The 27,106-nt window shown below is 44.2% G+C and overlaps 1 protein-coding gene across 1 annotated transcript in view; it reads left to right on the top strand.

The window, feature by feature from the left end:
- Window positions 1-27,106, top strand: part of SHANK1 (SH3 and multiple ankyrin repeat domains 1) — a 1,748,119-nt gene that overhangs the window by 1,419,469 nt on the left and 301,544 nt on the right. The window contains exon 19 of the mRNA XM_085616131.1: window positions 898-921. Coding sequence (XP_085472257.1) covers window positions 898-921 — 24 coding nt within the window. The remainder of the gene's footprint in view (window positions 1-897; window positions 922-27,106) is intronic.

Below are 27,106 nucleotides of genomic sequence, written 5' to 3'. Positions count from 1 at the left end.
ATAAAGATTGTTATACAAGACAGATTCAGCTGCAGTTTCTTTACCGACCGACCCATCATCCCGGCAATGCGAACGTATTTCTAGGGGCAGGGCTTTCCCCTTTGAGGACCCTAGTTTTCCACACCAGTTAGTGTACTCCGTGGCGACGCGCTTCTGACGTGGAAAGGCGTGAAAAGTAACTGACACCAGCGTGCCTGGGTGGCACCTGTATAGGCACCACCAACAATGCCACATGGAGCAGAATGACCCCACCTACCGGTGCGCTGGGGTACTGCTCACAAGAAATGTCGGATAACGTCGGACGTCTGGGGATAATTTTAAGGTAAGGAATCTGTGGATAGAAAGATCCCAAATTAAAGATCTTCACGCTGGTACCTCCAATTGTTTGTGCTCCACTGCCGGGCCGTGGAAAGAGTCAAACAAGAAGCTGACGTAGTATGCGCAGGTGTCGCACTTACATATGGCTCTGCTTTGTCACTTCTGGAACTGAAATTATGTCAACACAGAGCTGCACAGTGCTACCAGGTACCTGGAGAATATTCTAATGGTGAGGAGTCTGCGGTTAGATAGAAAAGAAATGATGTTGCCGAAGGTAAGTAACTTGTTCTTCAGACCTCCTGCACCCACCACTGTAATTTCCCCTAATTTTCCCTTCCCCTTCTCCTACTCCCTCCTGTATTATTTTTTCTCAGTCATATCCATAGCCTCTTACATGCCCCACCCCAGTTATGATATCAGAACAGCTGGCGTGCTGTAGGAGGATGAGTGTTTGGGGAGAGATAGGGATAGCATAGGTCATGTGTAAGTGGATGTCTTGTGTTTTGGGATGAGTGTGGTTTCGTTTTTGTCTGTATCTGGTGATTATTAATGTGTTTTTTTTTTTGCTGCCTTCATCAGTGTCTCCTTGGAAGAAAAAGAGTGGTGAGTAATCAAAATAGTTTCCTAAATTTTAGCCCATATCATAATGACATCCATGTGACATGTAATGAGAATGCATCACAGACTGCCGAATCTCTAGACGAACAATGGATGATCCAGCTTTTCTAGAATCCCTTCTTAGTGCCCCTACTCTCATTGTGCTGCCTGGTTGTCTCCATTGGGACCTCTGAGCCCTGCTCAGCCCTCCCTTCTGGCATGAAGGTGTAGTGACAGGATAACCAGGAGTAAATGGACTCTGACTTGGAAAATTATGCTTATGTCACTGTAGCAGCTGCAGAGATTTCACCATCTAAACTTTTACTGGGAGCACAATAAAGTTCCCACTGCATTGCTGTATTTGACCATGGGCTGCTGTGGTTAATCTTTCAGCTGTGAACCCCAGTTACTCAACACCAGTAGACCTGGTAACTCATGTGCATTGGCTCTTGGTTTCAACCCCATTAGACCTACCTGTCTTTGTGGCCCCCTGGTAGGAATTTTGGGTTAGCATGACCTAAAGGAGGCGTCACAGACTTGCATAGGCCCTATCATGTGGGATGACCCTCGCTAGCATTGTTTACACTGCATGTGGCAACTGGTGAGTATTTATGAGTGTGGATAATGAGCAGAGAAGCCCCCAGAAATCACAGCTAGTTGTGTGCAGCAATGAGGTCCTGACTCCAGGACAGTTACAAATCATGAGACCTAGTTAAATCAAAGCTGTTTTAATGTCTTGAGATGCTCCGGGGAAGCGGTTAGTACAAGCGGTATTTACCACGGACCTTTCGGGGCATCTGCAGTCTTTTCTACCCACAACATATATCTGCTTTAGGTATTTATCCATCCCATTGGGTGAGTCCTTTTTATTTTTCAGGACTCCTAAACTGAGAAAAATCCTAATTATAAGGCTTTAGGTATTCACAGAAGGCATTTAGGAGTCCTAGAGTTAGGAATCCTAACTTCTGTGAATACCGAAATGAGTAAGTGCCTTCTGTGAATACCAAAATGGTAGTAAGTTTAGGTAGTAAGTTTAGGATTTTGTCTGGACTTTGTTTGATCTGTGAATCGGGCCCAAGGTTTCTAAACAAATTTATAAAGACACAAAGATTCAAGATGACTACACTGCAAGATGTGTTACCTCAAAAAGAATGAGATTATTTACATAGACTTAAAGGATGCATACTTACACATCCCTATGAACAAAAAACACAAGAGGCTGTTAAGATTTCTGGGCAACAAAATGCACTACCATTTCAAAGTACAGGCTTTCGGTCTAAGGTCGACACCAAGAGTGTTCACAAAGTGCCTAGCAGCAGTAGCAGCACATCTCAGAAGGAAGGGAATTCATGTTCAACTTGGACGACTGGTTACGAAGAGCAAACTCTTACAGTTTATGCAAACAGCATATACAACAGGTGATAGAGACACTAATTCAATTGGGTTTCTCCATACATTGAGAAAAATCATCACGAGAGCCAGAACTCATAAAGGTGTTCTTAGGCATAGAAATAAATACAGTATTAGAGAGAGCATTCCCAAGCGAAAAGAGGAGATCAGCCTTATTGAGGGAGACTCATCTATACCAGAAGGGGCAACATCTGACAGTGAGAGCAGTGGGGAAATTACTAGGAATGATGGCCTCATGCATTCATTTAATTCCCAACATTCAACTAAACATGAGACCATTTCAAGAATGGCTCCAGACACAATAGTCACAGGCAACAGGGAGTTGGGAGGATCTAGTGGTTGTCACACAGACAGTTCATCAGGAGATGGCATGGTGGAACTAAACAAACATAGCACAGGGAAGACTTTTCACACCGCCAACTCCTACAGTGACCTTAACAACAGATGCGTCTCTAATGGGATGGGGGCACACATGAACAACCTCGAAGTGAAGGGATTGTGGACACAGCAGGATGTAGTGAAACACATAAATATCTTGGAGTTGAAAACAGTATTTTTAGCCTTAAAAGCATTTGAGAAAGATCTCTACGGGAAAAAGGTATTGATACAAACAGAAAACACAACCACAATGTTTTACATAAACAAGCAAGGAGGAACTCATTCTGTAGCACTCTCAACGCTAGCTCAAGAGATTTGGAGATGGGCAATCCCAAGAGGACTAGACATGATTGAAATACACCTGCCATGAAAGGACAATTTAGAAGCAGACAGACTGAGCAGACAAACAACATCATTCCATGAGTGGGAACTAAATCAAGCAGATTTTCTGGAAATGGGGGACACCACAAATAGACCTATTTGCAACACCCCACGATGCAAAATGCCAGAACTTTGCATCCAGGCGACCTTGCAGTCAGTCCCTAGGGAATGCTCTGTGGATAGACTGGTCAGGAATATTTGCTTATGCTTTTCCCCGAATACCATTACTGAACAAAGTGATCAGCAAATGCAAGATCAGCTAAATGATAATGATTCTCATTGCACCCCAGTGGGCCAGACAAACTTGGTTCTCAGAAATAATGGAGGTGTATCAAGGGACAATGCACAAATTGCCAAAAAAGAAAGATTTGCTAACAATGCAAAACAGAAAAGTACTTCACCCAGAACCAGAGAGCTTAGGCCTAGCAGCATGGCTCCTGAGGACTTTAAAGTATTTGACACATTTACTAGAAAGTAAATTATGCTATACATCATTGAAAGTGCACTTAGCAGCAATCGTAGCGTATACCAGAGGTGAAACAGGGAAAAGTTTCTTCACTCCACATGTGGTCAAAAGGTTCCTGGAAGAAGCAAAAAAAATCGCACCTCCAAAGATGGTGCCAGCACCCACATGGAACCTGAACATAGTTCTAGCACAAATGATGAAAACACCATTCGAACCACTGCTCACAGCAACGCCACAAATGCTCACACTAAAGACTGCCTTTTTAGTGGCAATAACATCCTTACGTAGAGTTAGTGAACTATGGGTGCTAACAATACAGGAACCTTACTTCCAGATACATAATAACAGGATTGTCATGAGAACAGATCCACAATTCATACCAAAGGTGGTATCAAGATTCCACATAAATCAGAGTATACAAATACCAAGTTTCTTTCAAAACCCAAAGCAGAAAGAGCTTTGCACACACTTGATGTAAGAAGGGTGGTCATGTACAACATTGAAAAAACCAAGGAATATAGGAAAGCAAAACAGTTGTTTGTATCCTTTGCAAACAGTTTTCTGGGGAGACAAGGGACCAAAAACACCATTTCAAGATGGATAGTGCAAGCCATACAGTTATGCCACAGGCAAGCAGGTCAGGCCTTACAAGGTGCCCCAGGGCACACTCAACAAGAAAGAAAGGAGCAACTATCTCTTTTCTAGCTAATACTCCAATCCAAGACATCTACATGGCTGCAACGTGGTCTTCAGTGCACACATTCACAAAACATTACTGTGTGGACATTCATATGAATAAAAAAGCACAAGTAGGACAAAAGGTCTTGCAACATCTATTCACAAACCAAAGCTCATCTTCCACCCAGCCACCACAAGACTAGCAAATTCAGAAAAGATTCACGCTGCAGAACGAATAGTTTCTTACCTGTCGGTGTAGTTTTGCTGCTTGAAGAATTTTCAGGATTCACTAGCGAACTCTCCCACCTCCGCCAGGAAAGATAAGAATAGGAGTAATAAGTTGAAAAAAAAAATCGAAGATGGCGACCAAAGGTGGGAACATCCGGAAGAAGGCCGTCGACGTCACAGGAGGACGCCAAATGGTGGTATTTCGACACCCTCCAGCAACAAAAAGAAAAACAAGCATTGGCATAGCCAATAGGTCTCGCCTTTGGGGCCTTATAAGTATTTAGTTATGCAGCACAATATCCTTGGTGCAACAACACCAACTGTTGCATGGCTAAACACTTATAAGGTCCCAAAGGTGAGACCTATTGGCTATGCCAATGCTTGTTTTGTCCTTGCAATGCTGGCAACTTCTTCCTGCCTGTTCTAATACTTGTTTGATATAGCTCTAGAATTGTCTGAAGGTGATTCAGTTCACAATGTACTATACAAAAAGAAAACATTATTAGCAGCCTAACAGTGGGTCCTTTAATCTAAAATGGAATGTTTTTATATTTAAAACTGGCAAGGAAAAGAATTTTGGTCCTTGCTTAATCAACATGTGAACCTATATATTGATTCTATTTCCTGCTGCACAGACACACTCAAGAACCATCTTTATTAGTCCAAACAGTGGGTGAGTCACTCCAGGGTCGCAGTGTTCACATTGCTGAATGGCCCCTTATTTGGCAGGGATGTGCAGTATTTGGCTGATCGCAGCCCCTGACACTGTGGTCTTGTAATCACTGCAATAATACAAATGATCATTAACAGTTTACGTTTTTCCCCACTGTGACTCATCGCGCTGATTTCAAAAGCTCTGTAACATAAACACTTAACGGACACGCATTAAAACACAAACACGCCTGAACAATGTAATAGTGCAGCACACAAGACCCACTACTGAGTCTTAAGGCACTTTGGAAAGTTTGTAACAGAACGCGGTGCTGGCAGACTTCGTGGACATGTTTATTAACCCTGGGCTTATGAAAGGCTACAGCGACTTATTCAATTGTTTTGCTCATTAGTGAGTTGTTTGTTCATCAAGTGCAGGACAAATCCAACTTTAGTGAGATGAGCAGAGTGTGTTACGGAGCAGGCGGCAGCTCCAGGCACCCAACAGGTAGTGTGGAGTGGGAGCATTCAAGAGTAGGAGGGGCATGGGGGGCTTCCATTCGCACTGAAAACAAAGTGTGTAGCGCATTGTTTGATGAGCAGACCTTCATGCAATGAGGTCAAGGGGAAGAACCCAAGCAGCTCTCTCAGCATGCTACACAGGACAAATGTCACTATTATTTACAGCTCTTAAAAACGTAAAAGAGCTGTATGAAAATGTCACGGTATTGCACTGCAAGAGTTTTGTCGCAGGCGCATAAATCGAGTGAGCAATCTCACAGTTTGCTGGTAACAGTGTTTGGATATTACCCATCTGAGCGCTATAACAACACGTGCCTAATAGTGACTGGCGTTAACACACATACCGTCCGAGGAATTGCAACAATGGTTGGGAAGAGATGTGCAACACACTCACACACCTTCACAGAAATGCAAAACATACCAGCATCCTAGCCCCTCCCTCACGCTCTGCGCACACACAATGAACATATTGCAGGTTGGACCATTCATGATTTTATAACACATGCTGTGTCACAGCCCACAAACGTGCCTGCCTCATTCCAGCTGGATCCCTGTTCCTCCTATTGCAATGGCGGTGGTACCAAAAAAAACCCCAAAAATAAAAAAGACAGCAGCATGGCAGAGGTTGTTTTGATGAGCGGGAGGTGGTCAACCAATGAATGAGTGTACTGCAGGCGACATAGGTATTGAGGGGTAAAGAGGAAGGCCTCATGCTGGACTTTTTGAAGGCGGGGTAAACGGATGGGTAGCAACACTGATGGCGTAACACAATGGCCGAAGCCTCGCGAGATAGCATTTCTAGTCGCTTTCGTGAGGTTCCCGTTAGAGACTGACGTGGGGAGGGAACCTCAGGAAGTGACATTTTCAACACTACAAAGGCTGCCTGTACATCTCGAGGTCGCCTGGTGCCTTAATGATGCCCGTGGCGCTCCTAAGGCATCTGCGCAGCATCATAGGGATCTGTCCGCAAGACACCTATGACTGGTATTGAAAGCTGTCAAGCGCGTTACAATGCTGAGCCCGCTGTCATGATTACTTAAAGCCTCCACAGGCAGCTCTGTCTGCATGATCTTGTCTTTTGCTGCACTGCTGCTATTACATCTCTAGTTAGTTGGTGCATTGTGGCATGAGAGGTGGGCTTGACTGAGGTGAGTTCTGTATGTGGAGTGTGGCGCGTTGAGTTTGTGCGCCACGACTATGCCTCCTTGGATGAGCCTCACGGATCTTAAACTACGGCAGCATGTTAGTCATACGTGTGTCTGAGGTCTGTATGCAATGAACCTAAAAACAGGTACTGGTGTGCTTGTGCAGGGTCGGCAGTCTAGTGGCTCTATTCATTGGCAGCTTTTGGCTTAAAATATAGTAGCATTGGATGACCTATGAAAGGTGAGCAACAGTACCCCTAATGCAATCACCTTCCTACTCAAAGTAGCAAAACCCAATTTAAATATAAGATAGCATATCACTACAAAGTAGTGAAAAACAAATGCAGTACAACAACCTTAGCAGCCACGAAAGTGAAAGTGATCGCGATCAAGCGCGGCGAGCGATGCGCTTAATGAGCATGACGAGGAAAGCCATATGGAGCCTCTGCTCGTAAGCGCGCTCCCGCGCACATGCACGCAAGCTGTAGGCCAGCCATGGTTGCATTTTTTGAAGCCCTTACTAAAAGTCTCGCCAGACCAGCGCTTGCGCTGGGTCAGGCGAGACCTAAAAAGTGCCAGGGCTCTCGTCGGGAGGCCACTGCAGCTTGTACCCCCCATTGCCCCTGCCAGCACTGCCGATGATCGCACCAACACAACTACTCACCATCGCACTCCTACAAGTGTGACAATTCAGACTATTTCGGCCCCCCAAAGCTATTAGAATGGCTTGGGCGGCAGGTAATAGTCATTTTTAATGTATATTGAATTTTTAATTAAATGTTGTTGTCATCTGTAAATTAGTCAGACAGCGCCACCTTGTGGCAGGCTGTCACAAGCGCCAGTGTTTACAATTAAGGGCCAGTGCCAAGCACCGGAAACCACTGGTTCAAATTAAGCACTGCTAACATCGATACATCGAGTTTGAGGCACGTGTGCGAAGATACTACGTATGCTGAGCCAAGATGGGAGATTCCTGGTGCAGCTTGAAACCCCCACCCCCCCCAACTGTGCCCACCACCTCCAGGGCCTGCACCTAGAAGTCTCACTGGGTGGCACTGCAGAAGGTTTGTAGGGGGACACACAGACTTTGAGATTGCAGGAGTGGTGTCTCGGTCACTGTCAAACAGCAGACCCTTTTGAGGTTCCTTTCTGTAAGCGCTTTCACCCCAACAGCCAAAAAGTCACTATTGTCCCCCGCATGCATCGCAATGGGTGGAGAGGACGTGCTCTCTGACATTACAGGCTAAGTCTTCATCTATAAAGGCAGCTTTTGTTTCACCATAACATCTTAACAAGCACTGGCAAAGCTAAGGGATCTGGCATTATTGTGCTAACACTTAAGTAGCATTGGTGAACGCCTGTATCTGCAAGCACCAGCAGGGCATGGACAATAAGAGGGGGCAGGGACCGAAGCAAAAGAGAGTGGCACTCAGAATGAGACCTGCAGACAGCAACTAAACTGAGGGGGAGTGAAGTGGACATGGGGGAGAGTGAAAGAGGCAGAAAGAGAAAGGCATTAACCGTGTTAAACGGTGCAAGGGAGTGAGGGCTTGCAAGACAAAAAGACAGGTAGAAAGCGAGTGAGAGTGACAGGGCATAAGACAGACAGTAACAGATGGCGAGAGAGGCAGGCAAAGAGAGAATATGAGCAGCCAGAGAAAGAAGGCGGCAGACAGAGACAAAGAGATAGGGACACCCAATAATGATGCAGCCATAGAATGAGAGGCAGCAGCGGAATTAAACAGTATGAGAAAGAATGAGGCAGAGAGAGTGACGCCCTATAAATAGACAGATAAAGAGAGGCAGCAGCAGGATGAAACAGAGCGAATGAGACAGAGAGAGTGAGGCAGACAGAGACTGACACCCAGAAATGAGACAAACATCAAGAGACCATGAGGCAGCAGATACTGGGGGGAGGGGGGCGGCAAAGGGGGGGGGACAGGAAAGGGGGGGCTGCAAAGGCACAAGAGGCACAGTAGGGGCCACAAGAAGTCCGCATCAGGCACTAAAGCACACGTCAAGTTGTGTTTTCCTCCGACGCCTCCAAAACTCCCGGTTTCCATAAAATGAAAGTAACTTCAAATAATATACAAAGAGGGTAAAAGTCTCTGTGACCGAGGGGGGGAAAGCTGGGGGTACCAGCGACAGAAGAGAAGTGACTGGACTGTCTCTTGCCATTGGGCCGGCCTGACCCCAAGATGACAATCTGAAGTCTCGCACTCTTTATTGATCATCGTTCAAGACATCTGGGAACACCCTGGCTGGATCAATGTGTAAAAACAACAAGCGCGCGCGCCGCGCTAGTGGTGCGCGTGCGTCGGCTAAAGTAGGCTGGCGAATGGTGTGCGATGCAGTGCACGCGGTAAAGGAAAGCCATGGGGCTGAAAGCTGGAGGATGCGCGCAAGCGCTAGGCCAGCCAGCAGCACTTTTAAAACTCACCTACAAAATGTCTCCGAGCAGCGCATGCGCGCTAACTCAGCAAGACCTAAAAAGGAGCACAGGCCCTGGGAGCCAGAGTGAAAAGGCCAGTCTTTCTTCACTGTCTTATATAAGGTATACACGTTTTGTTGGCTTGTGCAGTTGGATTTCAAATCAGAACACACTTTGAAGGGTTATTGTGCAGCATTTTGGGAAAGGTTACCAGTAGTTTGTATAGATTTCTTAGTCTATGAACCAAAAATACTGTGTGTGGATTCAAACAGGTAGCATGCACGTTAATATAACGAAAAAAACATGTGCAAACTGTAGAGTAGCAGCAAACACAGAAGGCGTACAGTAATACAATGGCAGCATTTGTGTTATATATGATAATACACCAGGACTACCACAATACTAAGATGGCTGCCAGACAGCTTCCCACTAGGTGCTCACAGAGGAACTTGACTTTAGGTCAAGGGATGAAAGCAACACTGGAGCAACACCAAGAGGGGAATTGTTCAGGAATCTCCCTATGGTGCACAGCGGTTAGGATTGACGAAGGAATGTTGTGCTTGTCACTGAATGTGGTTGGATGTGACCTGTGCTGGTAAAGGGAGCAAGGCTATAGATGGATTTGAATAATAGTTGAAGTAATTTGTAGGTGGAACAGCGCCGAACTGAGTTAATCTGCCTGACTTAACAAGGGGGACGCAGGGTGTGAGAGCTAAAGTTGCGCTCTGGGCCTATCACTGGAGAAAGTGCAACAGCAAAAGCACCCTTCTTGCATAAATGTGGACTGCAACTTAGAAGAAAGCAATGGAACTACCCTCCAGTCCATTTTGTTTCTGTATTTCAGAATAACTATGCTCACATGATTTAGAGTATTTCAAAACATTATTCGAACAGGTTCACAGCTTCCTTACTTCACAAAGCAATGTATTCAGTTTTTAAAATAAAGACTCTTGCCTGCATCTTTCTCTTAGCTGAACTCATGTGACGCACAATAACTACACACTGTTCGTCTTTGTTAATATTTGAAGAGGTTTCATCGCCAGATTTGTACTCTGGTAAATTCAAGTTTAGTGCTGCCAAGAGGAGCATCAGACAAACTGTGCCATGAGTGTCGTATGGAACAACCTTTTCCCTCCCACCCATTTTTACCCCTTACTACAAACTCCTGACACAAGTGGCTTTGCGGCTCACCATTTAAACACACACACTTGCCTGTTAAACTCCAAGACGGAACTTTTGAAATTCTCCAAACAGTAAACGTTCCTCACGTTGTCCCCAAAACACACCAACTCCTAATTACAGCACGGTGGAGCGGTCTCGTGACCCACAGATGCAGGAAGAAATGAAATACAATGTGCAGTGTCATTCAGAAGAGTCATGAAGGGATCTCTAGTTTATCGGCAAGTGTGCCTTTGAGCTACAGTGCTCCTCGGGAGTTATTTCTTGTCGTAGTGGGTGGCAAATAAGATACTTTGGCCTGGGTTACCAGTTGACACCCCTTCAACAGGGATACTGTTGTGCTAGGCATTTGGCTGGGGCCTACAGAGAGGTCACAGCAGTAGCCTTCAGCTTACTCAGGCTTCCTTCCACCAATGAGTTTCTAACAAGCACCTGCAGCTCCTATCCACAGCACAAACCGGGTTATGGGAATGCTCTCTGGCTTCTTTTATGGTCCTATTAGCCTCCATTAACTTCTTTTCACCCTTCAGGTTCGCAGTCTTGTTGGATATCAAGCTTAGACACTTCAGAAGGATACAAATGTTTCCTGGTGGTGTACAAACAGAATGCCACATGACCACAAGACTGTTGGTGCTCTCCTTCGGGTATAGCACGTGTGCAGGATTCGCACTTCACAATGGGCATGTTCAAACGGGGGTTTAGGTGGGCCTGGTCCCACCGGATCTCAGACCCGGTGGTAATTTTAAACAAACTGAAACTGGTGCCTATGGAGCCCTTTAGTCATGTCCTTAAATCCAATGACCGACACTGATCGGTTTCTGAATAATTAATGTAAAAACCATTAAGGTAACCCATGTCAACAATTAAGTTACTGTTCATATTTCTCCTGGTGGCCCCCCGCCCTAGGCAGCGCACCCAAACCAACAGACCACGCACGCAACCTGGGCTTCATCCTGGACTCCTCCCTCTCCATGACCAGACAAGTCAACGCCGTCTCCTCGTCGTGCTTCAACATCCTGCGCATGCTACGTAAGATCTTCCGGTGGATCCCCACCGAGACCAGGAAGACGGTCACCCAGGCCCTCGTCACCAGCCGTCTGGACTACGGCAACTCCCTCTACGCCGGAACCACCGCCAAACTCCAGAAGAGACTCCAGCGAATCCAGAATGCCTCAGCACGACTCATCCTGGACATCCCCCGTCGCAGCCACATCTCCGGACACCTGAGAGACCTGCACTGGCTCCCGGTCAACAAGAGAATCACCTTCCGACTCCTCACCCACGCACACAAAGCCCTACACAACCAAGGCCCAGGATACCTCAACAGCCGCCTCAACTTCTACGCTCCCAAACGCCAGCTTCGATCGACCGGCCACGCCCTCGCCGCCGTCCCCCGCATCCGAAGAGCCACCACAGGGGGACGGTCCTTCTCCTACCTCGCCGCCAAGACATGGAACTCCCTCCCGACCCACCTCCGCCTGACCCAGGACCACCTCGCCTTCAGGAAGCAATTCAAGACCTGGCTGTTCGAGCAGTAGCGGACCCCCCTCCCCCAGCGCCTTGAGACCCTCTGGGTGAGTAGTGCGCTATATAAATGCTTTGATTGATTGATTGATATTTCACATGTTTTACAGAATCTTGTGCTTCCTAAACAGTGCTAGCTATTTCCAGGATGCTGTGTTTTTTTGTGTGTGCACCATATAATTCTGGTATAGTGTATACTTTGAATTGAGTCACCTCCGGGTGACTATAGAGCCACGATTAAGACCTCTGGAGTTTAGACTGAAAGCAATATAAGTTTCTCACAGTGCCTGTCAGTGGTTCAAAATGCTTTCAAAATATCCTCATCCAATCCTTGGCCTCTCTGCAGAGAGCACAGAAACATTATTAGGTTTTTTATTTGAGATTGTGATTCTGTGTAAAAGTGTGTGCAGGAAGTATACTGTTGTCAAAATATTGATACAGTGAAAGTAAAAAGAAATATATGCAGTACTTACAGGTGAGTGGGTTCGCTGTACGTTAAGGGGGTGGTGAAGTGAAGGAGGTGCAAAGAACTACAAACATTAGAGAGCTAGGAGGGTGCTGAAGAGGAAACAAAGGTGGTGTAATATACACGATGAACAAGATATGGAGAGAAAGGTTGTGCATGTCTAACAGAGAGAACATTACAGGAGTGATTGAGACACTGAAAAGTTCTATACCTTTCACAGACCTTAGGTAAGGTTGAATTAGTAGCCTCGCAATTTCAGAATTGAAACTTTTTTAATATTTAATTATTTACAACAAAATCATTGTTTTTACTAATTTATCTTAACAGCTAACAACCACTGACAAAGCCAATAGTCCTGGCTGGTTTTAGGTGTATGTCCGTTGTTTTGTAATAGATCTGGATGCAAGAGCAGAAAGCTTAGCGAGGAACCAAAAAAAATACTGGTCGGGAGGCACACTGTGGGAATCACAGAAATGTAGGATACATGTTTGAGCCAAATCCAAATTTGCATGGGCCGCACCCCATTTAGAGACCCCTCCCACACATACACATGCACTTTTTGCATCCAAATTAAAGCCTTATGTTCAAAGATGCAATACATTTAGATCATGGCTGTGCTGCAACTACCTTTTAATGTTATTCTTGGAACTCGTTCATGTTGGAAGTGGGAGATTGCACACACACCTTTCAATCCCTAACTACCAGCAAAGCACACACCTCTGGACTTAGCAGCCGGATGAGGGGCATTATGATCCACCGCTTGCGCTGGCAGTGGATAGGAGTGCACACACCACCTCCAGATGACACCGCGCGCGCGCGCGCGCTCCCACAACAGGGGGACAACAGTGATGCATCGGAGGTGGGGCGTCCAGGTAAAAGCCACGAGCTGAGAACAAGTGTAAACGAGCTCCCTGGTAGGTGCTGAGTGCAGACACAAGAAACCTGGAGGATCACACCGTGAAGAGGTGTGTTTAACTTAAGTAGTCGTTTGTGGTTTATGTGTCAGTGCACGAGTGGTTACAGACTGCAAATCAGCACTTAGCGAGTCAGGATTCAGGTTGTAAATCTGTGCGGAGTTTGCGGTTGCGGACCATGAAGTAAACCGTGAACGCAAACCACTCGGTTTCATGCAGTGGCTGGATTTTTCTTGTAGTCTTGCAATCAGTTTTTGAATATACAATTTGGAAGTTAAGGCTTCTAAACATGTGAAGTGGTGCCTTTGAATGTTGCCCGTGAGCTTTCTCCGAGAACGGAATACGTAACACATCAAGCAAATTGTACAATGCAAGTAAACACAAAATGCAAACGATAAAAAGTCAGTATGGCTCCCCTGCTTGGGTCAAGCGAAGGGTTGGGGTTATTCAGAGTTGAAGTCTATGAAGCCACCAGCAGCAGTCGGGCACATTATATCATAAGACAGCAGGGCAAGCCTCCTTCAAGTAAAATCTCGCGCGAGCGAGCATGTGTGTTTTCTAGAAACATGCCGTGTCCTTTTATCCACTCAGGACAATGTTGATCTGTTCACGGCCGCTCCGAGCACCGACAGGCCCGTCCGTCACCCAATACACTTTCATGGTGTGTAAATCACACGCTGCCTAGGCTCTTTCCCATGAACCCCCTTCACACCACAACAAATGGTCATTTCTTCTTGCTCCTCCTCAGCGATTGCTCTCAGCATGGGACTGACAAACAGCACTGTAAAAGGGACAAGCTAATTTTATTTGTTAACAGTCCCTGGCCAACAGAAGCCTGTGCTGTGCACAGCTGCCTCCAGCAAAAGTACACACGCTTTTATCGTGCCACTTTTTGTGCCAGTTCCACTAAGGTATGACGTATCCAACACAGGGCATACACAGACGGATTCTAAAATAAATAGCAACAATTGTCTGCAGCTATTGGTTTTAACGATTTTTAAATAAGTCTAGAACAGTTTGGCTACCTTGCTTTAAAGTCGTTTAAACCCATGCCAGTAAATCGCCGGATAGAGGAACACCAACATTTTGCAACTTTCCAAAGTAAATGTTGTAACTGACGTTTAAAAACAAGGAAGACTGGTTCATCAAATCAATTGTATCAAAAAGACCAGCCTTTAAATCAAGATTCTCGTGGCTCACTGTATCCAGAAGACATCACAGCATTTGCAACCAGTCTATTAGACCCTCTTCAGCAAGATAATTAGAATTTAAGATCACAGCTAGATCCACATTAAAACAAGCGGCCTTGCGGCCGCGAATGTGATCGCGATCAAACATCAAAGCGGCCGCGAAAGTGAAAGTAATCGCGGTCAAGCGCGGTGCGCGCGCCCGCGCACATGCACTGTAGCTCTAGTCTGGCCTGGTAGCACTTTTTGGAGCCCTCTCAAAATATCTCGCCAGACCAGCGAATGCGCTGGGCCAGGCGAGACCTAAAAAGGAAATAAATACTACAATTACGTATGCAACCACTAGATGGCGGAATGATGCACTACATAAAACTACACCGACAGGTAATGAAACTATTCGTTATTTTCCACTGTTTATCAAAAATTATAATTCATTGATGAACATACGTTTTTGATATATGTGTTGGAAAAGTAGATTTTAGTGTAGTTTGCGCTGTCTTGAAGCAAACTAGGGTTAAATCAGTTCTATCCATCAATTGTTCTTTTTGCAGTGCCTTTCCTCGACCGACTGTTATTAGCATACCACTTAGGCTTGAAATGCTAGCCTGCTAGAGAACAAAACAGCCACTTTTGAAGGCAGGAAAGCTGTTTGAATGGGAACAGGGAGCCGTCAGCTGATAAGAATCATCTTGGTAGGGAAGTGAACAGATGGTAACATAAAGGCCTTCCACAACAGCCTTCTTTTTCATATGTAAATCCCAAATGGTGAAATAAATATTTTCACCAGAGAGGTCTCATAGCCATTTGTGGTTGTCTCAGACACAAGGAGAAGCTGTTATAAGATCAGAAAGAGAGAATGTTCTAACATTTTCATAGGGGTGGACCTCAGAGGGGCCATAATAATTGAAAGACTCTGAGAATATTTATATTTAGATTAAAAAAAGGTAGTTCTGAAAAAAGAGATGGGGTTTACATATGAAGCATGCCAGCTTTGAAGACAGAATAATTGTCCATGACTCCTTGGGAAGCAATCCTCAGGAACTCCTTGTTTCCACACAGTATATATGTGGATCGCAGTGGACCTTGTGAGAGTCCCGCCTGGAAAGGGACCTTAGGCCTAGATGCCTGCCCTGATGACATGGGAGCGTTAGGATAAACCAGGAGTAACTTTCCCAGCATCACAAAATATTGGGACATTACTTTTTTGACCTCTGGAAATCTGGGATATGGGACCAAGGTTTCCCGAGAAAGTTGCATTGTTGTGGGCAACATTTCCAGGTTCATCCCACTCTGAACTAAAAGGACTCATCGGGACCTTGCAGCAAAGTTATCCAGCCTCTCCTTCAGCCTGTCCCGACTACAGTGTTGACCCATGAAAGAATGATGTTAAAGAATCCATCCGAGCTGCAAAACTTTCCTTCATAGACCAAGCGCTTCTGGTGCCACAGTTCGAGTTCGACAACTTATTAGACTTCAAGGGGCCCTTGGCAGCTTCAGCTTCCTGCCATGCCACACTGAAGAATTTTGAGTACCAACAAAGTAACCAAGTCCCAAAGTAAAAACGTTGACCAGTATAAATTCTAGTCTTCTACAATTATGCTTTGCCATTTCTTAAGACTTCTTGCATAAATACTTATCCTTATCACTTGTTCACCAACTCTGTTTTTAAGCATGTTTGCCTTCCTGCCTATTTCATTTGTCTTGGCTTTCTAATCTTAACTTTAATGTTGTTTGTTATTGGTTTAACTTAGCACACATTTCTCTGGTGTACTGGCTACTGCTTACCATAGCTACTAGGGGATAAACAGAGTTTTCCAAGAAAAGTCCTATGCTCTAAAAAGAATCTGTTTATTAATTTGGTAGCTAGCTGTAGCCACATTTCAAGTTAAAACCACATTTATAACATAGGTGAGTATGATTCAATGACAATTCTGGGCTGTATCTTTGAAAATGAATATGTGTGAATATGAATATGTTTTTCAGCAAGACATTTAAAATTGTGAACACCATTAAAACAAAGTCTTGACATCTTCTTTAGCCTAGATATTGCCCCAAAACCAAGTAGAGCACTGGCATAGTAAGTTGCTATATATCACATAATATAAGACCTTATGGGAAAGAATTCAGGACTCCTTGACACACTTAATGAACTCTTAGTTTACTGAAGCACTGCTTACTACATCTAGTCATTGGGACAGATGTGCAAGACAGAATGCTACAGTTTATCGAGTTGGTTATGATATGCCTGCCTTATGCACTAGCCCTTGGTGGCCTTTATTGAGACTGGGCAAATCGGTTAGAATTGGCAGAAATATCACTAATCAAAAATGCAAGAAAAGGCCACGAATACCTGAACAGTGTCGTTCTTTAAATAAGAAAGGTGAAGCACTTCTTTCCAAAAACCTATTGCAGAATGAATCATGAAGCCCTGGTTCTTTTTCTCCTAGTTTGTGGCAGTGCTCTGCTCAACAGCCTACCCAACACCATTCTGTCACCCATATAAGGCATCCTACATGCTGCTGCAGGTCTTCTCGTGGGCTCAAAGAAAATCAGCCACATCACCCCAATATTGAAATAATTACACTGGTTCCACCTCCAGGCTCTCATGTTCTTCAAGATGAGCTGCGTCACCTACAATGCCAAATGCAACAGCACTCAATCCTACATGGGGAGACAACTAATCATATCAAGCAAACAGTCACATAACAAGGGCTCTTACATATCCAGAAACAAAAAATTGAAGGAGAAAACCAGAACACATTCCTTTTTTGTCTATGCTGTGAAGCTATCAAACGGCATCCCCAAAATTTGAACTACTCCTACCCTTCTTTATTTAAGAGACAAGCTGACAATGCATCCTTTCTAGGGGAATATGCGATATTACATTGCAAGCGGTACAACGCATGCGATTACAACGCGACCGTTACAAAGACTGCGTTGTTACAACGCTTGCCATTACATTGCAAGTTGTTTCTACGGCTTACTGTAGAGGGCGCGCTGGACTAAGGAATAGTATAATTTACCATTCCAACTCCAGCCTGCGCAACTGTAGGGAAGGTGTTGGAATAGTAAATTATACTATTCCTTAGTTTATAGCGACCTCTACAGCAAATCGTAGAAATGACTTGTGTTGTAATGGTTAGTATTGTAACAACGCGGTCGTTGTAACGACCGTGTTGTAATCGCATGTGTTGTACCACATGCGATGTAAATGCTGCTTCCCCTTCTAGGGATACAGCTACACCCTCCTACCTATTGGGAACTCACCTACTACGTATAATCCACCTTAAATCCTATCCCAGACTCTCTCCCATTTTCTTTTGCTTCCTAGCTAGGTTCCTGCCGTTCAAATACCCTCCCATACATATATGTATATAACCCAGTAACGCATGACCTAAAAAGGACAGAAGTCCTATCTGATGATGAAAACTATGATATAGTTTGCCAGTGGGCCAGTTCATATAGCCAAGTTGCCTAGTTAATTGATGGGTTTTGTATTTCCATGTTCCATAGCTCCAACAGGCACATTTCTGGTAGAAACCATTTTAACGCCAACCTGATTTAAAAGTCGTATTTCAACATAGAACTCTGTTGGTGCCGGAGTGGGGATATCACCTAAAGTAGGTTACCCAGGTGTACCAAAGGCCAATATCTTGAAGCTGGTAGTTGCACCCTGTGACAAGGAATACACCCTGACTCAACAGATCCAAACCAGTGTTGACTCTGTGGATAAAGAGTTGGAGTACAAATATAATTTCAAAGAGTGATGTCTATAGAACTCTATACACTTGTGAGGCAGTTTAGACAATTCAGGAAGCAGGGTAGCTGGCTGTATCTAATATAACATATTCTGAAGACCTTGAATGAAAAGTAAATACCTACATTGCTTTAAAGGGACAAAAGCAGACTGTTTCTATTATTCAGTTAAGTGATACTTTGAGTCTCTAATCGCAGTTTTTATTAACCATTTTTGTTTGATTTGCACATTATCAATAAAGCATACAGTCAGAATAGCACTCATGTAGCAGATGGAAAAAGAAAGAGAATTGATTGCCAGTAGCACAGTACACATTAGCTAATAGCAACAGGAAAACGGAGATTCAGGGTATGGTGAGTACATCAAATCGTGCAGCAATATCTCGAAAAGAACAGAGCAGTGCTGACAAATCTGAGTCTCTAATCACAGTTAATCATTTGCGTACTCACACAGTCAAATGAGGAGTCAAGCATCTCCAGGACAGTCAGTGATGAGTTCTAACTGTACTGGATTATAAACTGATATCTGTATAGTGATGAGTTTGAATTGCACAGGTGTATAGTACTAATATTTGCATAACATTGTGAAGTCACTAGTCTGGCTTTATGACTGTAGAGTCCTTGTCCAAGTTAAAGGCAAACAAGACTTGTGTGACTCGTAGCTTTATCCAATTTGGGGCAAACCAGAGTTAGTGTGTGGTTTCATTTCATACCTTATCGCTGTGACTTTATACTGTGCACATAGAGGCTTGAGTATTAAGGAAGAAGAAGTGGCTACAGTACTGTGTTTCAAGTTAAATACTGTAAATACACTTGCTAGTTCTGCCCTTGTGAGTCATATAAGACATTTTGGAATTGTACAAATAGTGTAACCCAGGGCTTGAACATGTGGTTACCCTTTCTTATTTGGTACAAGCTAGATCTAACATGCTGGGTTTTGCTGAAAGAGGAACTTGTATATACTCTGGCCTAGTTTGAATTAGTTCCAGCCAATTTGGTGTATCCCAATTTTTCTTTGGTCTTGTATCCACAAGACCAAAGAAAAATTGGGATACACCAATTTGCTGGTATTACTAAAAATATTTTGCATAGTCATGATTGCCATGGTGTGACATGGATCCAGAGGGCAATCATAGGATTACAATTGATCACTGAACATTCTTTCACAGAAAAGCATTGGGCTTCTTGTTACATCAGGATAGGGTACAGATTGCAGCAGCAGGAGAACAACATGGCCACAGGCTTCATACACAATTGAGAAACCCAATAAAGCAAGTGAAGACCCAGCGTCCAAGTGTCGGGCTTGAGGTTTTCAGAGCTTCCCCATTGTCTTCCCATTGACTAAAAGAGCCAAATACGCAAGGAAGAGGCTACAGAGCACCACCATAAAATCATTCTAAGAGACCAGTTTACACAAAGCCAAAAAGAAGATGATCTATTTTTCACAGACAATCAAGAATCATTGAAATAACACATTCCAGAAAATACGCCATTACCGAACATTCAGAAATCCAAGGTCTCAGAAATGATAATGTGCAATCTTATTCTCGATCAGAAAGCTCACCATTAAGAACTATTCCAGTGAAAGAATCATGCTTCAGGCCAGTAACAGAAACCTTGCAATCACTGAAGGAACCTTCCATTAGCTTAAGAGGCCAGACAAAACACTACCAATATTAAACCAGTTTTAGCACTGCCTCATCCCAGTCGTACAGCATTGAAGGCTCACCGGAGTATTTCGTCCTTCATTCCTTCTCCTTTAATGACATTTGCCAACATAATTGTGCTTTTTGCATCAACTGAAGCCCAACAGCAGCATTTTCATCAGTCCACCTCCAATTAGCTCCCTTAAAGTGAACTTCCATCCCAGATGGTTTTGGCCCTGCACTACCCACATACTACCTCTCACCTCAGGGTGACCTTGCTAACTATTCAAAGCTTTTCAGCACCGTGTGAAACCCCAAAACCTCTACACATCCAAGTACTCACATAAAAATATATCTCCTCACACCCACTCATGTTAGAAGCACACTCTGGACAATCTTCTTCTTGAAACCAGATGTCACATAATGTGCCTTAAAATACATTTTGAGAGATAGTTCCACTGCCATCCTCCTATGAACTTCTCCCTTTTAATCTCAAGATCATACGCTGAAAAGGTGAGGCTTTGTATACTGCTGAACTAATCACAGTATAGTTGTAGAGACTGGCGTGGAAAATTGTGATCATGAGCAACTACCACTATTTGCGCTTTCTTGGGAACATGCTGGCACTGGTATTCATCAGTTAGCTACCCATGCACACCTGAGTATTTGCTGGACCTGGTATTCATGCAAGCCCTTGGTACCTCCACTACAGCATTCCACCCATCGATCTGGTCAGACCATCCTTTCATCTCCATACACCTCTGAGAAACATAGCTTAGAAGAATTCAAGTAATCTTACAGTACTGCCAAAGTCAACTCTCAAGTACTAGTAAAAACTAGAAGCAATAATGGTCAACCTTAAGCAGAATACATCTACAGCTTCTGACACTTTGTTCCCAACCAAAAAAGAAAATCATAGCTGGGCATCATCTGCATCAACAAATAGTTCAATGTGGATCTAGTTTTATAGAAAGTCATATTTTGAAGTCCTAAATGGTGTATGTTACTGAAAGCAAAAGTACAAACTGCTGCAAGAGATTAAGGAGAGGCGTTTAATAAAACCAAAAAAGCCTACTTTACGAAACGCATTGGTGAAGCTGAGAAAGACTGAGAAAGACTGTCAACATTTATCAGCCACTACTTTAATGCTGAAGAAGATTCTAAGGTCATCAAAGTGATACTGCAAAGACGTGCTCATTTTCCTCAATTTAAAAGCAACAGATATCCACAGTTCCATCTCCAGCAGTCCAGTATCGTTTCACTAATTTGTCCAGCCTCAGACTTGTGCTTCATTCTGCTTCCTCTATGTCTAGACACATATAGACCAAGTATGTGCTGATTGGCTGTCAAGACAAAAACACCTAACTTATAAATGGAGCCCTTCCTATCTGGATACATTACACATTTTGTCCCCTCTAATTTAGGATGTTGCAAGAATGATTATGATTAAGGTAGGATTCCTGGCCTTTTAACGCCTCTGTCATCTTTTCCATTCAGAAAAAAAGCATCAACAAGCCTTTTGATCTTGTAAGATTACTGGTTACTCTCTAATCGACCCCAGGAAATTAATGGAAATTAAAGTTCCATTTTGGGTTTGAACCATCTTGTCATCAAACAGTAGTCAGTGTTCAGTCTTTCAAGGTCATCGAATCGAATGGGCTTGGTCTAATCCTTTCTCTTCACCTGTAGCCCAAAAAAATAAATGTTGCATTTCCAGCCTTCTTTTCACGTCTGTAACTTCTAGCACAGCTCCTCGAGCAGTACCAGGTGAAATGCCAAATACATGTCAATGACGAATAAATCTGTTTCTAAAAAACACACCAGATATTCAGACCAACACAACGTCATGCCTAGTGAGCTTGCGTCCGTGGATTACAGAGACCCTCTGCCTCAGCGCAGCTAGTACTGAGTTTCTAGTGATGGGAAGAACACAGCTTGGTCTGTTGACACTTTGTCTATCTCCCAGAAAATTAGAACACCTCTGTTAGCTCACGCAAAGTAACAAACCTGTGAATTCTCTTTGATTCTGAGCACCAGGTGAAGCTCATGAAAGCCTTGTTCGTGGCATGAATTTATAATAGTCTGCACAAGGTTTATAAAGAGAATCATTGACCGGCTTCAAACTTTTTAAAACCCTGTGGCAAGAAGGGGCCTGAACCTTAGCAAACATAACCACCCTTAAATAGTCATAAAAGCCCAATGGGGGCTCTAGGTGGATGCAAGGATGAGTTTAATGTCCTTTTTTGTTGTTAATACAGCATGGTGGAACAGAATACCTATACAAACTGTTTCACAGTGTGCAGCATCACAAATCACTGCTTCTGAACTACACAATTAATCAGCTAAAGAACCTTTAAACTTCTGCAACAGAAAGGCAATTCTTAGGAGTCGAGGGAACCTTTTTGTGGAATGCTCTGAACCCAACCTTGAGAGTCGAATAATATATGTTCATATCAGTAACCACCTGAAAAATAAACTCTCCGAGCTTCATCTCAATTGAACTTCATGCTGAATAGAGGTTGCGAACGAAGCTCATTGGACATGTATCCCACCTCATCTGATCAGACGTGATCTTCTTTGAAGTAGACTTTCTCTTCTGGAAAGGAACTGGCAGTGCTTTCCAAATTTTCACAACAAATGCAAAGTCTGTACATGTTATTGTTCTCGTCTGTAGTGCTCCAGCGTCTAGCTGTATCCTTGGAGAAAACAGTACCATCTATCTGATGTTTTCTTAATTTGGGAATTACAAATAGAAGGATCACTTATGTGAGATTCCTTCTTGGTCAGTCACTTGCCAGCTTTTGGGGTCTACACTAATTAACGTGTACTGCAGAGCCCCTTAAATGAGCTCTGTGTGGCTATAGTGAGGCAGTGCAGTGCTTGTAAGGCCAGAGAGATATGTAGATGAAGCCGGCGCTTAAACAATCCCAGATAAGGTAGCAATCTTAGGTGGTGGCAAAATGCTAGAAAGAAATAGCCTTTAAATATTAGTATATGCAGATAGTATCTCTTTGTGCTTTTTTAAATTAAGGCTGGAATTAGCCTGGCTGTTAGTCTGGCTCTGTTAGAACCAGTGGAAAAAGTAGAAAAGAGACCTCCTGTAGATGCTTACGAACACAATGGGAGGAGGATTTAGGAACTCCTATCGCTGCCAAGAACTGGGACACTGTTCTGGAACGAGTGCCAAAAATCTTCAAGGATGCACACTTCAAATGAGTTAATTATTGTGTGCTGTATAGATTTCACCTTTCCCCAGAGAAGATTAGAAGATACTTCCACAAAGCTGAGACAGCCTGTCCCAGATACGGGGAGAGGGAAGTGCATACTTTGCATATGTTCTAGACATGCCCTTCGCTGCACACTTTTTGGGATGAGGTCACAACTACGATCGCGACTGTCATTGAGAGGGAGGTTCCCTGTTCCCTGAGCCACTGCCTACTTGGGTGGTTCCTTCATACACCTAAAACTAAAGATACAAGCAAATTTCAAGATTGTACATATATCCTGGGTAAGCGTGAAATTGCACGTCATTGGAAGTCACCGAAGGGGGGCCCCCGAAAAATAACACATGGACAAGGGAAATGGAAAAGTGGACGAACGGCGAGGGGAGATTGCTACTGCGAGAGGCTTGACGGGCACACTAGGGGCAGTGATGCCTTGGGAAGCACTGCTAGACAGTTTTACAACCCCGGAAATTGACAACCCCTTTGCCTCTTCTGCAGGGTCTCAGAACCTGAACCTATGGCGAGTTGCACTTAGCTCTCCTTGATTCTCCGAGGGCCACCTGATGCTTGCTTGAATTACCATGCACACAACACAGAATAACACACATTATTCTACATTTTTTCCTAGGATATGCAGACATAGCCCTCTTTGCTACTTATTTAGTGATGTTGTATTGACTCATTGGGGGGAAGTGTTTGTTGACTTTGAGGTTCGAACACACTACTGCGTTATTGATCTACTGTCGTCGACTCACTATGTATGCTGTACTACAGTGCTTTGATGCATGATCTGTAAAAGCCTAATAAAGTTTTTTTTTTGTTTTGTTTTTTAAAAGAGACCTCCAGTAGATAGCGTTGGCATAGTTCAGTCAGAAAATGATGAGGATGCACTGAAAGGTGAAAAGGATAAAAGATGTTTTGACATTCCTATCTTTATAAAAAAATGTTGGGTCCTCCGCTTCAGATATAAAATGTTCTTTTAGAAGGTGTAATGCTATCGCCCTACCAAGAAATGACTATGCTCTAATTCAATTATCCACATTTGTAATCCACATTTGTAAAGCGTGAACAATCACCCGTAAGGGTCTCTAGGCGCTGGGGGCCGTCAGGAAGATTAAGCAAGCTATTGCCCAGAGTCACATGGTGCTGGGCTAATCTGCCGCTGGCGATCGAACCGTGATCCCCAGATTCCGGAGTCAGTCACCCTGGCCGCGGCGCCATCCCTCTTCTACTCAAGACGGCGGTAGTTGGTGTTGGACTCAAACTTACAACTAAGAATACAGTTGAACATTGGGTCTAGGTGGATGAATTACAGTCCCAAAGCAAAGGCAATGTACTCAACAGCAGTCAAATTTTTTCTTCCCAACCTGCCTCAATATCACATGCATATAAAAGGCAAATAAAACTACCTGAAGACATACAAGCAATCGACAGGCTGTGTCTGGAGGAGTCTATGTGTCCTTAAGAGTGGGTGGTCCCGGCTCTGTTTGTGTTAGCTGCTCAGCAGGTTTTATGCCATGGAAATATCATGTCCTCTCAGTTGGTGTCATGAGAACAGGATCTTTGAGATGATGAGTGTTGTACCACCTTCTGATCACTGCAGTTTCTGCGAGATGTATGTGCTGCAAAACGAGAGAGACATTGAGTGGAGTGGCATAAGTGAGTACATTACAGTGTTCCATGAGTGGATTACTTCGGTGTCTCAGAGCTGTCCCCAGCTCCCAAGCTATGGTTCTGGGCCAGATGGACTGGCCATGGTTAATTTCCCAGCTTGCAGATTTTAAAAGAGGTCTGAAACATGTGCTGCTGACAGACAGAAAGAAGACAAACTCAGCAGAGAGCCCCAGGGATGGATTGAACATGCACCACCACCAGTCCGATTCTTGACTCATCAGTCAAACCTTAAAGAGAGCCAAGGACTTAAAATAGAGCATGCCTGCTACTAAGGGTACTTCTTAAACCTCTCATGTAATGTGTCACTCTCCATGACCATGGGGTCTATACTAGTGAAGAACCGTGCAGTCAAGGGCAGCTGAGGGTGAGGTCCACCACGGGAGGCAGTTGTACGATATCCGCATGATCCTAGACAGAGAAGACATGTGTTCCTTATCCTCCTGGACTTTCTGCTGCATTTGACACGGTCTCTCACTTCATCCTCATTCAATGCCTTAATGACATTGGAATTGTAGGGCCTACTGTCCACTAGATCTGCTCTTTCCTTACTGGCAGGACAGAGTCTGTCAGCCTGGCACCTTTCACCTCAGACTCTTGAGACTTTATCTGTGGTGTCATGCAAGGATCCTCCCTGAGCCCATCCCTCTTCAACACGTACATGATCCCCTGGCCAACATCATCACCCTGCACAGCATCAATGTTCTCTCCTACGCCAATCTCACTCAACTTATTCTCTCCCCTTTGGACAAAACTCCAAGCACTCGGAACAAGTTTACTAAATGCATGACCAAAATCACTGATTAAATGGTTGGCCACTGTCTGGAGTTCAACTGTGACAAGACCGAAGTTGTAATCTTTGACAATAGCCCATCACCATGGGACTCCACCTGGTGGACAACAGAGCTAGGACCAACACCCACCCCCACCACCCACACCAAGATCCTCGGAATTGTCTTTGACTGCAAACTCGATATGACTGTCAAGTCAACACTGTCCCTGCCTCATGCTTTCACATTCTTAAGATTCTAAGGAAGATCTTCAAACGGCTCCCAGTCAATACCCTCATATTCGTCGCCCACACCCTAATCACAGGCAGACTGGACTACACTAACACTTTCTATGCCTGGATCACCAAGCAACTTTTAGGGAGGTTGAAGTCCATTCAGAATTCAGCGGCCAGAATCACTCTCAACCTCCTGCGCCACTAACACATATCACCTCAACTCAAGGAGCTACACTTGCTACCCATACACAAACAAGCGCATTTTAAACGTGTCGCCCACACTTTCAAGGCACTACATAAATCTGACACAGCATACCTCAAAAATTGCATCTGCTTTCACAAACCATCCAGACACCTTTGCTTGGCTCCTACTTGCACACATCCTGCGTATTAAAAAGAAAAGATCTGTCTTTCGAGCCAGCATGGAACGACTTGCTACTATACATCCAAACCGCCTCCTTACTTTTTGTATTCCACAAGAAGCTGTCTTTTTAAATAGTCACTCTTAGTCCTAACCTGGCTAGACTCACAACAGCTCAGCACCTGGATACCCTGCTGAGTGATGTGTGCTTTACAAATCCCTTAATATAACATAACTGGTTGTTCCTTCATTGTCTCTCCAGATTTTCCATGGTTCTATTTCAATTACTCTACTCTCTTCCTTAGAGCCAATGCGCAGCCATCAGAAAACTCCCTTCCCTGAGGTGCTCTTTCTGTCCCCCTAATGCCTCAACCCTGCCTCTTCCACCATCGAAATAGCACCTCCTTCATCTTCTCCATTGTTTGTGTGCTGTATGACCTCATTGCCATGCACCTTGCAAAACCTGGGACATCTCTAGTTACCTTATTCCTTGCCCTGTTCATTGCTGCTGGTTTACCTGCCCCATTTGAAGCCCTCCTAGTTAACAGCTCTGTCCAAAATAGCGCCGCCTTAACCCATCCGTCACTCACCTCCTTTAAATCTCTCTTTATCATGTTTATAAGTTCAAAATCCATCTCCTGAACCAAATCCTTATTCCCAGGTGTATCAAAACTGCATCTAAGTGCGACCATTTATCATGTAATTCCCATAGTGTTGGCATCAGTTGCCCTCAACGCATCACCCCTTGGCCATATCACTGCACCACCAATCCACTAAAGTTCCGGACCCAGTTGTTGCCCATAGCTTTGCCTCTTCTCTTAAACACTTGCCCACTTCACAACGGAGTGGCCACAGATCCAGTCTTCCTTACTTCTGCTTGTCATTACCAGACCTGGTAAGGAAACCAGTCCTGTTATATTTATTTGTACAGCTCACTAATCACCCGAGAGGGTATCCAGGCGCTTGG

Source organism: Triturus cristatus, chromosome 7, assembly GCF_964204655.1.
Source record: "Triturus cristatus chromosome 7, aTriCri1.1, whole genome shotgun sequence".
Classification (NCBI taxonomy): domain Eukaryota; kingdom Metazoa; phylum Chordata; class Amphibia; order Caudata; family Salamandridae; genus Triturus; species Triturus cristatus.
This window is presented reverse-complemented; position numbering and strand designations above follow the sequence as displayed.